At 46.7% G+C, this 15,802-nt stretch overlaps 1 protein-coding gene across 1 annotated transcript in view; it reads left to right on the top strand.

Annotated features, from left to right (window-relative positions):
- LOC144938145 (corticotropin-releasing factor receptor 2-like) overlaps nucleotides 1-15,802 on the top strand; it is a 91,667-nt gene that overhangs the window by 28,046 nt on the left and 47,819 nt on the right. Inside the window, exon 2 of the mRNA XM_078865871.1 lies at nucleotides 14,810-14,897. Within this exon, the coding sequence (XP_078721997.1) occupies nucleotides 14,810-14,897 (88 nt within the window). The remainder of the gene's footprint in view (nucleotides 1-14,809; nucleotides 14,898-15,802) is intronic.

The following is a 15,802-nucleotide window of genomic DNA, read 5'->3' as shown; positions in this document are numbered from 1 at the left end:
TGCCCACAGCCCGTGCACACCTACAACGGCGTGTCCACCTGCCAGCGCTATTACGCCACACATATAAGCACGGGCGGTGGTGGCTATGCACGCAGCCTGTAATCCGGCACTGTGGAGGCAGCGAGGGTCGGTGGATCGCGCTGGATTCCCACGGCAATCGATGTGCCATACCCTGGCTCGCCAGGAGAAGGCGGTGCACACATCATATATAGAGGACAGCAGAGCTTGGGCAATTGTTGGGGCCAAGTTAATTGCCCAGCTGCCTTCCAGTTCATCTATGGTTTCTAGGCAATTGTGGCAATTTGCATGAACGACGCAACAAAACCATAATAACGTTAATATTATAATCTGGCAAAGTTGTGCAGTGGTTTGAGTAACAAACCCCCTATCAGAAGGTTGTCAGGTCACGTTCTGTTGAACTTATTCTCAGACTACCATTCCTTCCTTTGTGGTCCGTAACATAAGTTTCCACTTTGTGAAGTCAGCCGTATTTGTCCAGCGAAGAAATTGGCCCCTTGATAACTCTGAATGGGAAATATCACCACTGCCTCACGGCCACCCAATGGAAAATAAACACATCCGCACACTTTGTTGCCTTTAAATGTGTACACAGGGAAATGTTAGGTACGGGACGAATTGTAGTTAACTCTCGATTATCCATGGCCGAAGTTATCTGTGCTGCGGATTAGCCGTACTCGTTCGCAACTGCTCCTGATACATGAAGGGCCCTTGACTCAGTGCCCATGCCAGTAAATTATGAATACGTATCGGCAGCCTTGTTTACATGCGTTGTTGTTGTTATCTGGGCCGCCACTGACCCCAGTGGCATCAAATTACCAAGAGGTGGCTGTAATAATAACAACGTTGATGATGATGGTGGTGGTGGTCTTTGTTTACGCGGGTGAGTCACTTGCATTGGGAACTTTGTGACCGATGCCATTCATGAGAGTCGGGGCGTGTGGGATGAAACTGGAGTGCCCAGACAAAAACGGACGCATGTGAGACAGTGACACGGTCAAATGTCCACTCAGGTATATTCAAGGGTCCATTGCCGCACTGCTGTCTCTGGTATTCCCTATGAATCTCCCATACAAGAACTAACCACGACCAACCCTGCTAGCTTTCCGCAATTGGAGGAGGGTGGGTACGTATCTGGGTTATTTGGTTTTCATGAAATTCTAACCCTGTACCTTGCAATGTACATAGAATGTCCTCGTTGTGTACATGTTGCTCCCCCCCCCCGCATTTAATTTAAAGGTAACTTATAACAAAATAAAACAAATATTAGTGGAAGGATACGAGTGGAACGTTCAACAGATCTGTGTTTATCGAGCGCAAATGTTGAGGCAAGCCTGGATCAAACCGAATAAATGAAAAGGTAAGCCAAAGCAGGTTGCAGTGCGTTTGAAAAACATTTTTTTTTATAAGAAAACAAACATATGAGTGTCACTAAAAAGGAGACGTTTCAACAACGTGCTTATGACCCACTGGATCGTAAACACGTCCACTGACAAAGGACATAGAGCAAAAACTGAAAACTACGGAAGCGTGAAGAGATGCATGCTGGGAATTACACCGAGAGACAAGGATCACGTGATGTTGGCTTGCGGAGGACGCGGGGACACACCCAGGAATCGGACCTCCATAGAGATGGAGCAATGAGATCAGCTCATGTACAAGAGCAAGATGGATCATGGGATCGTAGCACCGTGAGCGATGGCGCAACCGTGGGGGACCCTTCACCCAACAGTGGATTGATCAAGGCTGTTGATGATGACGTATTCCAACACAATCCACAGCATTAACATTGGGACATGAGTGTGAATTCATCCAGTAGTTTACCAGTGCAAAGATGTCCTTCATTTGAGCCCTATGTTACATGAGAGTGTTCTATTAATAACTGCAATAAATACCTGTCAATCTGCAACCAGTCGCGGTAATGTATTCCACACTCATTGGCCTACTTCGTAGCCTTTTGCCTTAAACAAATTGACTGGACATTCATTAATTTACCCTGAAGAAATGCAAAGTTTCACATTGACTGGGAAAAGTTAGCTCACGTTAAACTGTGCTCAATGCATAATCCAGCACTTATGGAAAATAAAAAAAGCTCTGGAAACACATTGCGCTGATGAATTTTCCAATAAAAATAGGGTACGTGATGTTATTGCATGTCTGCTTCGTGTATATTAATTTGGTTGATTGGCCGGAGTAAGTGTGGTGTTGCTTCAGTCATTTAACCAATCGCAGAATGAGGTAGCTTGTTTGTGCTGTCTTTTTTACAGTACGATGTGTGAATTGCATATTTCACCAATTACATAAATTCATATTCTGCTCGGCCGTCAAAGTTAGTTCTTGCTAAAATCAGCATTGGGGCACGGCTCGCCTCCTGTTTACAGCCCTGAACCAGTGGTGGGAATCCCACGATCTTGTGGCGGGAATAAGTATCTCTATAGGACAAACACTGTTTATTTTGCCACTGGGTTGTATTTATTTCATCGACCCCAGTGGGATGATCGGCTGATTCAACTTCACACCGTCATTTGAACTTGCAACATTCTGATTGCGAACCACTTGCTCAGGTGTGATTACGCTCCTGTTATGTTGACAGAGTGGCCTATTCTGGTTATCAGTGGAATGTGTAGTAACAATCTTTAAGTTAAGGTTTTGGCAGTCGGCCCTCTTGTTTTAGAGCAGAGAGGAAGAAGGCAAAACGTTTTGACACGTTCTAAAATAAACCTTTAGATATAAATGTTTGACAAAGGAATGCGTGAGTAGCAAGACATTGGTCAAATATATTTTAAGTGCTATGGAATGTGAAATGACTGTTAATTAAAACTGAAATAAATGATCCAGCCTAGGTCAGTATGTCCATGATCCATCATGCCTCTGGTGCTCTTCACTGTCAGTGGCCCACAGCTCCTGGTAGAATTTGCACATTTTGATGGCTCGATTTAATATCTCCATGAAATAAGTTTGGGTGACAACATGTTGACTTAAGGCTATTAAAGTGGTAATGCACTTATGGCGGCACGGAAGATCAATTCTATCATCGTACCGTTTTGAGGTGTGGTATGAGTGATATATTCCAAAGGCATTGGAAATCGTCCTGGGTTTGTTTACTTATTTCAGGGTAGTTCTCAATTTATTTTAATGAAAGAAATGCATTATTCACAATCTCACGCATACCGTGATAATCATCGTGTCCAGGTCAAAGTGTTACTCTGCTCCTCCCCTATACTTTGAATTCCGACTGCTGGTTGTGTTGTTTGTTTTTGTAACTTTCTGACCCGCCCCTACTGGATAGCTGTGAAAAGTGCTTCATAGCTCATCAGATTGCTCCAGGATTAATAGTGCTTTTGATTCTGAATATGCATTGGGCAGGGTTCTCTGCACTCCAGAGCGGCTGATGAATATCAGTCGCGTGAATTTTCAGTTTAAGTTGTGCCGCTGTACATCAGTGAAGATACTGTTAAATATATATCCTTGCCCAGACGACCATTTGAACGCACTCATCTCGCTTGATGGCACTGAGTCATTGGTAGAAATTCCACATGGCAAGGGACCACTATGTATGTCAATGACTGATGACTATCCAAAAAGTGATAATCATTTTAATTATCCCCACCCCCCCCTCCAGAGTGCTGCTGATAATGATTGGCTGAGTTCATCTACGCATTGATATTAAGAGTAATAATAATGTGTCCGAATGTTCAAAAAAATATTTTCTTTTAACATTTGGGATGTTTGAGCACATATGGAAAAAAAAAAATACAGAGCTGGCTGCATCCAAATGATCCGCGGGTTGGATCGGGTGGCTCGTGGGGTAAAGGGAAGGCCGGAAGTCGAGACAGATTATCGTGTTAGGGATAATCAAACCCTCAGCAACTCTTCACTCGGTTAACAGTCGTTAACGTCCCTAGCTAGCGTAGGGGTGGAGCGGCTGGCGCAGTAATTACCGCGCTGCGTTCTAATAAACCCCGGCCATGGCTAGCATCAGTGACACGTGACATATGAACCGTTCCTCGGTGATCCTACCCACAAATCCACACTCACCAACACAGTGGATGAGTACGGCCAAACAACCTCAGCGATTGAAACGGAAATCAAGTGGCCCTTCTCCCAGCAGTCGATTGACGAAGGACTGTGTCAAATGACAATGTTTGTAGGTGTAAGGTCACTAGCACTGGGAAATCTTGTGTTTTCAAACAAGTTTGTTATGCGTTGCATGTATACACTACAAATATGTGTAGACCATAAACACACGGTATTATATTCTTTTCATTTCACACGTGTGTGTGTCTGTGTGTGTTATACGGACTTTGGGGAATGGTGACGTAGCACTTAGCACCATCCGCTACGAGCCCGGGTACCCGAGTTCGATTCCCGTTCATGGCCAACACCATTGATAATTATCTGAACCAGTTCCTGGGCCTCCCCTAGGTCGACGCAGCCTCAAATGAGTACCCATATCGGTGTGTAGTGAACATCGTCGCCGGGGGAGATGAAGGCGGCGGGCGGTGTTAGCCACCCACACTCCTCGTGTGCTGCGCCTGCCTTCATAGGTGCTCGGTAACAGCACTTGCCCCAACAGTCTTTCAAGGCTATACGGGGGATCTTTGTCTTTGTTTTTGTGTGGACTGCACTACATTCCGGGTGCACACCTGAGCGATCAGTAGCGCAACCGAATTCGCTTTGTCCACATCTGAGCGAGCAGTTGCACGACGGAGAGATTGCACGGCACGCGCCTCGGGATCCCGACAGCCAATCGTAGATCGCAAACGTGCGGCGCGCGATGAAATACGTTGCTACAAATCACCGAGCAGACGAGAGACGTTTGAAAGGGGGAGTCTGTCTGTGCTGCGAGCAACCGGTTGAACAGCTGATTGCAGCTGGTTGCGGAAACGTCACAATCTGAGTGATCCATAATACAGGTTTTACAGGTTAGATCGTGTAAATATATAAATGTATCGTTTAACCCGCCACCACCCGAAACAGACGAATTTTAAGGTTTGTCACGTAAACAAAACGTGCCAATTTGTTACTAAAACAGCACACCGGTGTGTTGGAGAGCCAAGCCACAACAATTACAATCTGAGTACGGCGTTTCGCCAGTCATTACAACCAGCTTCATCAGGCGACAGTCAGATTTGTGAAGTCTTCCTGTTTCGTTCCTTCGAGGGGTAGATGTGATGACGTCACTTGTGCGAAAGCCTACGTGTTCATCTGAGTGATGTCCATAAAGTTTCGCAACTGGCCACTGAGGTGTGGACCCAGACTAAAGCCTGTAAATGTAGAAGGCTCTACACGAGTATAATGCATCGATGAGGGATAGTCATGATTTTGGTAAGCACTTGACTCACAATCTGACGGTTTTGAATCCACACTTCCATCAGAGGTAATTATTTATCCAGAGGTCAACAAAGCGAATACCGTTTTGTGGGAAGTCATCCATGCTCTGATCCCTTCTATGAGAATGTGGAATTTCTACCCTCATCCAATTACGACCAGTGGCAATTTATTTGATTTACTGAAGCTGAGATTTTCATTTCTTTTGCATATTTCACCACACTGTGTAAGATGCAATTCGTCCATCGGCAGGTCACGTGTGGTGGGGTAAAGTGTGGGTACTCACACCTATTTTAATATGTCTGGCCAGTGTGGAAGAGTAGGCCAAATAATGTTTAAAGATATTTTCTAGAGTTCCCCCTCGTTTAGGCCCTTCTGCCAGCAGTAGCATGAGCAATAAATTGCACATTCCCTTTGCAACGTACACTATATGGCCATATGGGTGTATGCGCTCTACTTAGATAGTGTTATTGAACTTTCAAGTGAAGGTGTCCACAAGCCCAACTCATCTCTGTTGCACTTCAAGGAGGTGCCATACCCTGACTTGCCAGGAGTAGGCGGTGCAGTAAATGTGGATTCCATCTGTTTGGGATAGTGTTGCCCCCTCGCACCCACGTGTTTCTCTGGGTGCTCCGATTTCCTCCCACATGTAAACACGTATTAATTGGCCACTAACACCTTAATATATAGAGGACCACAGAGCTTTGGGGGAATTTGGTGCCAGCTCCCGCTTGTCCATGGTCCCTCCTCGTGCCTCTTGACTCATTCTCTCCCGTCGAGGGCGAGCGAATGCTGTGTGTATCAAAAACTTGAAATTGTGTGTTGCAGAGCAAAGTAACGACGTCGCCATGGGTGAGTGAGCAGTGAGTGCTGTGCCACCTCTGTTGGCGATTCTGAGCCAGTGGGATGGAATTCCACATTGTTCTAGTGGAGCGGGGGGGGTACAATCTGTGGTGGCGTTTGCCTAAGAAAACTCGGCAAAGGCTGAGGGCCCCGTGTAACTCAACGGGGTTGTGGCTCCATGAAAATAATATGGGTGCACCAAATATCAGCTCGATGTCAGATCCTAAGATAAAAACAAACATTACATTTCGTCATTCTAGTCGGTAAAGGCAGAGCCCATCTGCACTGGCCACACGTCTTGGAAGGGGTCGGAGTCCCCACACTTTACCCCACCACACTCGACCAGCTGATCGAAAAACAGTCACTGTCATCATTCTAATGATACTATTATTCAAATAATTTTAATTGAAAGTCGCCTATTCACCTAATTACTTTGCTGCAACTGCGATACAGTCCAGTCGTGTATCTTTCTCATGATGTCACGTCTCTACTTTGGTCACGTGACGCACCCAACAATAATTCCTGCTTAAGGCCCTCCCAAATGGCCCAGCACAGGGGTCGGTAACCAAAATAACAAGAAGTGACATTTCAGTCCGAATTCTGTGTAAAAAAAGAAAACTCTATTTCAAGAACCGCCAATGCACCGTGGTGAATACGCGACGGTGGTGGTCACTTAGTAAATAAAGTCGCGAAGCAGCGGTCCTTAAAGAACCGCGCGTGGTTCCTGAGTCGGCGGATTTGCCAACCCTTGGGCTAGCAACCAACCACCGCTGCCTTCACTCGGCTGCAATGTTTTTAGTTTTGAGCCGGATCTGGATGATGAAATACAACGAGATACCCGCAGCCCACTGGGTTATTAATCGCTTCCAATGCGATTCACAATAAATCATTTGACCCGCGCCTGCCAGCGTATCTCCACGAGCTCGGCACCGACTACATAATGAATTCGTCCACGGCGGCGCGCATGTGGAATGCAACTTATTTGTTTGCTACGCGCTGAACAATCTACAAGTGAACATTTAGGATTAAATTTCCGCCCCCACGTGCAAACAATGTTCTCTGCTTCCCTCCCCGCCCCTCCATTTCCCCCACCCCCCTGTTGTGTTACGTGATGGGAGGGGAGACACGAGGCATGGCGGTGTTGTTTTGACCTGCCCTCCGATGAATATTGTATGCGTTTGTAAGGGTACTTACTGTGCAGGTGTTACACGATTATCATCAACACGGTGTGTTGTTGCCAGTCATAAAACCCATTCAGATGCAATGTCTCAGAGCTATATGTTGTACACTTAACACTTATAGTGGTAAACGTGTGTTGGGTCGAGGGCACATTCGGGGTTTTTTTTTCATGTTTATTGTTTGTTTGGAAATCATTTGTTACTCAAAGTCTATTTCTAGCGTCTCCGTGTGTTGAAATGAGCATTTGTGGCCAGCGATCATTTCCATTTATGGCCATCTGTGATTTTCTTTTGCACATCTCCGTGACAGGGAGAAATATATCCAGATAATGCTATTCATGTACTATTGTAAATGTTATAAATTTACCGTTTAAATTAAAATCGTATTTTCTTAATTACAAAAAAATATTTCAATTTAAGTTTAACTTTACCAAGATTGCGCTGCAATAGCAATTGTATGATCGGCACCTATTTTTGAGAAGATAACCATTACAGTAATTGGATTACTATCAGCCAATACTGACTGGTAATCTCAATATTAGTAATTTTGCTGAGTGATAAAATGTTCCCTTTACTCCGCATAATTCCGGTTGACCACAATGTTTTAACTTTCAATATTCACTTTCAAAAATTACAATAATTACCCCCGAAAACAATGAGGATTGGGCACGTTCGCAGCTTGGGTGACTGCATTATTTTCGAGCGTAAGTCTCACTCACCGAAACATTACGGTAACTACGTTTGTCTAATGATCCGTATTTGTTTTGGGATGGGGCCACGTGGTGGTAGTTTTATCGCAAAGTTATTTCCATTAACCCTCCACCACCTGACAGGATTGTCACGTCATACTCCAATTGAAATGTTTTGGCTTGGCTCTCCATTACACCGGTGTGCTGTACTAGTGACGAATCAGCATGTTCTGTTTACGTGACAACCCTTACTTGTTGGCTGTGACGGGTGGTGGTGGGTTTTAACGACACATTTTACGCGATCTAAACCCAAAAAACCTCTACGGATGATTGTCACGATCACAGTTATACTATTTATACGTGGCCAACGTGTTTAATAAATTGTGGCCAACAAAACTCCTCGTCGTCGATGGTTTAAGACTTATTTCTGTTGTCTTGAAGAATATGAAGGACAACACACTTGGGAAATAGATTAATTTGGCCTAATAAGAGCTCATCAACAAGCCATGCCCGCCTATGGGCTGCTATATTAACGCTCTGAGCGTTAGAGGTTCGGAGAACCACAACTGAGCCATGGCGCTTTTGTAAATTTCAGCGGCAGAATTGCGATTGGATTATGTTAATGGTTTATTAGACATTTGCATAACACGTGTTACCTTAATACGTTGAGCGTCACTGGCGTGATGGTCTAATGATTGCGAAAGGACTGCAATGGGGCATTTAGTGCACCGTCGCCGATGTGGCGTTCCAACTTGCAGGAGTGGTGCTTATGTTGGGGAGAGAAGAGTTGGCAGTGCAGGTCCAATGCGAGTTTCTTTTGCATTGCGTATACCTATAGACCTATTGCTGACGTGAAAATAAAACTGCTTAGTCGAGTGGGAAAAGAGTTCTCTTCTTTTTTTAAACCAACTCGAGCTTTTGGCATGTTGCCGGCTGTGTTGAACAGATTATACACTCAGCTAATGGTAAGACAATAAAGCTAAACTGATGGGCGCCTGGATAAATTGAGGTACATTTAAGGTAATTATCATTCGCGAGCGTTGTCTGTTGTCTTGGCCAAGGCTACCCACTACCGTCCAATATTACTGCAACATTCCTTGTCTGATTAAGGAAGCGGGCTCTACACGTGTAATTTCCCCATATACTCCAGGACTGCCATTGTACATAAGCAGGGCCCAGTGTTAAATTGACCAACCGACCAGATCGGAAGGTTGCGAGTTCAAATAATTGTTGTAGATTGACAGCCCCCATCATCCCTCAGGGGGTCGTGAAAATGGATTCCACTTTTCTAAGGACGTCAACAGTGGCTTGACCCATCCCTGCAACAGGAATGTGGAATTGCAACCAATGGCTCAGGACAGTAAACGGAAGAAGAATCACCACCTTCAATGCTCATCTGAGCGAGAAACAAATTTAACTTTTGAATGCCCATTGAAGCAGGAGGCTGCTTAGCCTTGGCAACAGCAGGCACGGCATGCTCAACACGCCACCGATTTCCATAGCCCCGAGCCATAAAATATGACTCTGCACTCTCGCTAAACCCTAATCGAGGGGCCAACGTAGCAATCGATCCTGACTGAATCCGTGCCATGGCTCCCTGTGACTCGCCCCCATTCATTTGGTTATATATAGACCCTTTCGTAATCAAAAGGGTGTGTGCATCAGATTTAGCTCTGGCAAATCCCCACAAAACCAATGGCCGTTTCGGATAGAATACCTCAAGCAAATGCGCTCACCTACACCTATGAGAAATGGAGAGAGAGAGAGACCAAAATAACGCAGTTGTTTAATTTCGTTCATCTTTCCCCGTATAATGTGAATGAGATCTGCTCATATGCCGGCAGTGAGAACGGATTGAAGCTTTTCAGGACCACGAAGGATAATGCCGGTGTGGGGAGGCCTTCATTCAGCAGTTGAGAGAGTATGGCCAAATGATTATTGTGATGGATTGACCGTGATGCTTGGCGCACCTACGGTTAGCACGGTTGGCTAGGTGCGGTGCGAAAGAAGTCCGACGAACATACATGCGTCAAGCACTGCACCCACACTTTCTTCGACCAAGCCAGGCAAAGCCCATCTTAACCGGGAGGAATATAGGCGAGGTCAAAGATCGTGGGGCCTCACCAGAGGTTGCCCTGTGATGCTTCCATGGGAACACATTCCTGCTGCGGAGGGAGCTGGTAGGAACGTTGGGTGGCTCTGTCAATGGGCAGGGTCAACGGCGGCGTGGTGTATTCCGCAAATATGGGCGACTGTGAGGGCGGGCACAAGCCGGCGTGAGTAGGTTAAACGTTGAGTTTTATAAGGGCACCAGCCCCTTCCCACCCAGCCCCACCCCTCCCACCCCCCACCCAGCCCCTCCCCACCCACCCAGCCCCTCCCAGAGGTCGCAATCGGGTACCCGATACCCGTACCCTACCCGATACCCGTTTGCGACCCTGGTGCGGCCGTAACGGGTAAGGAATCAAACCCCGTTTGCGACCTCTGGCCCCTCCCCACCCTCCCCTCCCCACCCAGCCCCTCCCTTTCCACCCAGCCCCTCCACACCTTCTCCACCCAGCCCCACCCACCCCTCCCATATTTGGAATGCACGACGGACACAAGAATCCCCTGTGGGCTGGTGTAACCAGGAGGTTCCAACCAGTATATTCCACCTCTGGCTCAGAGGCTTTATCGGAGACGAACACCGCACCAAACCCGCCACAGCTCCAGACGTAACGGGAAATGCATGATAGCAAGCAGCGAGTGATTTAATTTCATATAGCGGCTATTCATGGCAACAGAATTCCACAACGCTGTAAATTAATAATATACAATGACCAAATCCCATGTGCGCTGTTGGATACGCACACACACCCACACAAAGCAAGCAAATGAAAACCCTACTTACCAAAGCGAAATCATAAAAAATGATGACGAGTTGTAGCGTGAGTCCACCCAAACGGGTATCTCACTTGTTAAATCCAGCGGTGGATTGATAATGGGCTGTGCATGTACACACCTGAGGACGGCTGCTTGCGTTGTGGCCGAAACGTCGTGAGAATTGTATTTTATTATGTTAATTTTTTTTCCCTTCTACGTGACTTTACCGAAAGAACCAAGAAGATGAATCCCTGCAGTCACGAAAGCTTTAAATCAAAATTTAACATGTACATATCGTTTACACCCTATGAGAATCTTGATTTGAAGCTTTCGTGACTGCAGGAATCCATATTCTTTGTTTCTTTCGGTAAAGTCACGTGGGTAGAAATAAAATAGAATGAATCACGACGTTTCGATCACAACACAAGCGACCGTCATCAGGCGGAACCGATACAGCAGGACAACTGCTGATTAAGATCTTTCTCCTAAATCAGCAGTTGTCCTGCTGTATCGGCTCCGCCTGATGACGGTCGTTTGTGTTACCCTAAAAGAAGCTGATTTATTAATGCGGCGATAAATCCGCTGACCACCGGAGAAAACTCTAATTGTAAACAGTGTGGGTTCACTCTCCAACACACTGGTGCGCGTTTTGCTTACGTGACGAACCTTACTAATTGGCTGTGTCGAGTGGTGGCGGGTTTAACGACACATTTATATATTTACGCGATCTGACAAAAAAAACCTCTTATGTATAATACTGGTCGCGAAAGCCTAAACACCCTCCACTGCCCATTACTACCACGTGTTAAACACCCCCCACTCCCCATTACTACCACGTGTTAAACACCCTCTACTACCCCATTACTACCACGTGTTAAACACCCTCCACTGCCCATTACTACCACGTGTTAAACACCCTCTACTCCCCATTACTACCACGTGTTAAACACCCTCCACTCCCCATTACTACCACGTGTTAAACACCCTCTACTCCCCATTACTACCACGTGTTAAACACCCTCCACTCCCCATTACTACCACGTGTTAAACACCCTCCACTCCCCATTACTACCACGTGTTAAACACCCTCTACTACCCCATTACTACCACGTGTTAAACACCCTCTACTCCCCATTACTACCACGTGTTAAACACCCTCTACTACCCATTACTACCACGTGTTAAACACCCTCCACTCCCCATTACTACCACGTGTTAAACACCCTCCACTCCCCATTACTACCACGTGTTAAACACCCTCCACTCCTCATTACTACCACGTGTTAAACACCCTCCACTCCCCATTACTACCACGTGTTAAACACCCTCTACTCCCCATTACTACCACGTGTTAAACACCCTCTACTACCCCATTACTACCACGTGTTAAACACCCTCCACTCCCCATTACTACCACGTGTTAAACACCCTCCACTCCCCATTACTACCACGTGTTAAACACCCTCCACTCCCCATTACTACCACGTGTTAAACACCCTCCACTCCCCATTACTACCACGTGTTAAACACCCTCTACTCCCCATTACTACCACGTGTTAAACACCCTCCACTCCCCATTACTACCACGTGTTAAACACCCTCTACTCCCCATTACTACCACGTGTTAAACACCCTCCACTCCCCATTACTACCACGTGTTAAACACCCTCCACTCCCCATTACTACCACGTGTTAAACACCCTCTACTACCCCATTACTACCACGTGTTAAACACCCTCTACTCCCCATTACTACCACGTGTTAAACACCCTCTACTACCCATTACTACCACGTGTTAAACACCCTCCACTCCCCATTACTACCACGTGTTAAACACCCTCCACTCCCCATTACTACCACGTGTTAAACACCCTCCACTCCTCATTACTACCACGTGTTAAACACCCTCCACTCCCCATTACTACCACGTGTTAAACACCCTCCACTCCCCATTACTACCACGTGTTAAACACCCTCCACTCCCCATTACTACCACGTGTTAAACACCCTCCACTCCCCATTACTACCACGTGTTAAACACCCTCCACTCCCCATTACTACCACGTGTTAAACACCCTCCACTCCCCATTACTACCACGTGTTAAACACCCTCCACTCCCCATTACTACCACGTGTTAAACACCCTCCACTCCCCATTACTACCACGTGTTAAACACCCTCTACTCCCCCATTGCCCCATTGTACAATTTCACCCAACACAAGTCGGGCCCAGGGCCAGATTAACGCAGCAGGGGCTATAGGGGCTTGACCCTTGAGCCCCCACCCCCCCCCCCAAGCACCAACATATATACAGCACTGCTTTATAATGGTTGGAAGGCAATGCAGTAGCACTAATTCCACAGTAAAATTCGGTCGTTAAAGCAGCAGCATCACTATGCGTACCGCTGCCGGTCATGTTCCGACATGAAATTAGTTTTGTTCATTTTAATGTTGATCACGCTTTGCAATGCGTACATAACATAAAAAAACAGTGCTGAAGCAACCAAAACACTTAATCACATTCGTCTTAAAATGTAAAACGTAACAGTAGGTGACGTTTCAAACGATTCCTCTTCTTAATATCCAATTTGACACGGTATCATTTTATGGGGTTTTTTTGTTGTTGTTTGCGCTTGTGAAATCGCTGCCAACTCAGTCACCAAATCATTCGTGAGGTAACCACGGCAAAATAACAATGGGGCATTTGGCATGGGTGGCGGTAAACTCCGAGTGGCTCGCAAACGGAAGGTTGCGAGTTCAAATCCTGGTTGGAGTTTGGCTTAGCCCATCATCCCTCCCTGAGTTGATACAATAACTGCGACTTTGTGGGGAAGTAAATTCACCACACCGTACCAAGTGCCATCATAACCAGGAGCTGAGCGCCGCCTCAGTGTTCATTGTACAAATTGGAGCCCCCAAAATTCTAATTTCCCTCCTCTAAGTAAATTTGACCCGAACCTCAGAACCGGTTAAGAGACTACGTGCTACTGATGTGAGCCCCTTTCAGATGCGCTTCTGCGGCCGTCTGGAACGCTTCCTTCAGATATCAGGAAGTCACTAGAGTTATGCACTTTTAAATAATCTAGGTTGAAAACGTATTTCTTTAGAATTGCTATTCGTGTTTAGTTTGTCCTTCCCGCCACACCGCCGATTAGCACGGCTGGCTATGTAAGGTTCGAAAGAGGTTCAACACACGTACAGGTCTTAGCTGCTCCCAGAGATGCCAGTCTTCATATCGATGCCGCCGTGTGCGCACTCCTGTATGAATGTTGCACTTCTTTCGCACCGTACATAGCCAACCGTGCCCATCGAAGGTGCGTTAACACCCGCCTCCGTCTTGAGCCCTGCCAGCCAAACATCCCCTATGATACTGGTAGGAACCTCCTGGTTACACCAGCCCACAGGGGATTATTGTGGGGTTGGTTGGAGAGGGGAGGGTGGGGAGGGGCTGGGTGGGGAGGGTGGGGAGGGGCTGGGTGGGGAGGGTGGGGAGGGTGGGGCTGGGTGGGGGGGTGGGAGGGGTGGGGCTGGGTGGAGATGGGCTGGTCACCCCGTGGTGCCCTTATAAAACTCAACGTTTAACCTACTCACGCCGGCTTGTGCCCGCCCTCACAGTCGGCCATATTTGCGGAATACACCACGCCGCCGTTGACCCTGGCCATTGACCGAGCAACCCAACGTTCCTACCAGCTCCCTCCGCAGGAATGTGTTAAGACCATTGGCATATCCAGGGAGTGGCAATTCCCAACGCCTCTGCTCTTTGAATTTAGATTGTTGTCCTTCCCCCGCACCCCCGATTATCACGCTTTGCTACGTACGGTGCGAAAGAAGTTCAACACACATGGTCAAGTGAACCCAGCTGACGCAACCTGTTTCCTGGGCGGCTAGATGCTGTTCGTGCTTCTGCTGGTCGCCTCGAGCACGGTGTGCTCAGAACGCCTGCTGTGCGACGGAGAGGAGCAAGCCAACTTCACAGGTGAGGGCCCAGCGAACAACACACACCTGATTCTAGATTTGAAGCTTTCGTGACTGCAAGGATTCATACTCTTAGTTCTTTCGGTAAAGTCACGTAGGTAAAAAATGAAATTAAAATTAATAAAAAATAAAAAAAAATTATAATAATCACGACGTTTCGGAGGCAACACACCTGATGACGGAGACCTGTGTTGCCTCCGAAACGTCGTGGTTTTTTATTTTTATTTTTTTATTGTTTTATTTTTATTAATTTTAATTTCATTTTTTACCTACGTGACTTTACCGAAAGAACTAAGAGTATGAACACACACCTGCGTCTTCCGCCGCCGCCGCTGCTCCTGCCCTATAAACTTTCCGTTTAGTGTTAAACGTACATGGCTCGCTGGACAAAACAAATGTTTCTAACACAGCTGCTGAGCGCAGGCCCAAAGCATCAAACGGTCAAGGCAACAAATAGCACCGTCACAGTTGTTTGTCGTAGATGAGAGAGTGTAACACGCCCCCTGCATTGGTGCAAGGTTATGAGAGCCTGGGAAAAGAGAAGACGGTTGGGGGAATTCCAAATTTGTTGGAGGAAAACTGTTGGGAAGAAAACAAAGGGAACAATGTGCGGATAACTATGGCGTTTGACGAAGGCGTATCTTGCGCTCATTGATTTGGCTATTGCTACAGTATTGTATGAATGTTGAACTTCTTTCGCACCGTACGCAGCCAAACCGTGCTCATCGGAGGTATTATCTCCCTAAGCCATCCAACCGCCTCGCACAGCATTGCAGTATGGTACTCTGCGTTCTATTGTTAGTTCTCTTTTACTTCGCTATGCCTTCCTGGGTAAATTGACGTTTGGCGGAGTCAGTGTGCATCAGAACGGCTTGTCTTGGTAAGTCGTTCCGATGCATTGACGCA

The sequence above is a fragment of the Lampetra fluviatilis genome, chromosome 21, assembly GCF_964198595.1.
Source record: "Lampetra fluviatilis chromosome 21, kcLamFluv1.1, whole genome shotgun sequence".
In the NCBI taxonomy this organism is placed as follows: domain Eukaryota; kingdom Metazoa; phylum Chordata; class Hyperoartia; order Petromyzontiformes; family Petromyzontidae; genus Lampetra; species Lampetra fluviatilis.
This window is presented reverse-complemented; position numbering and strand designations above follow the sequence as displayed.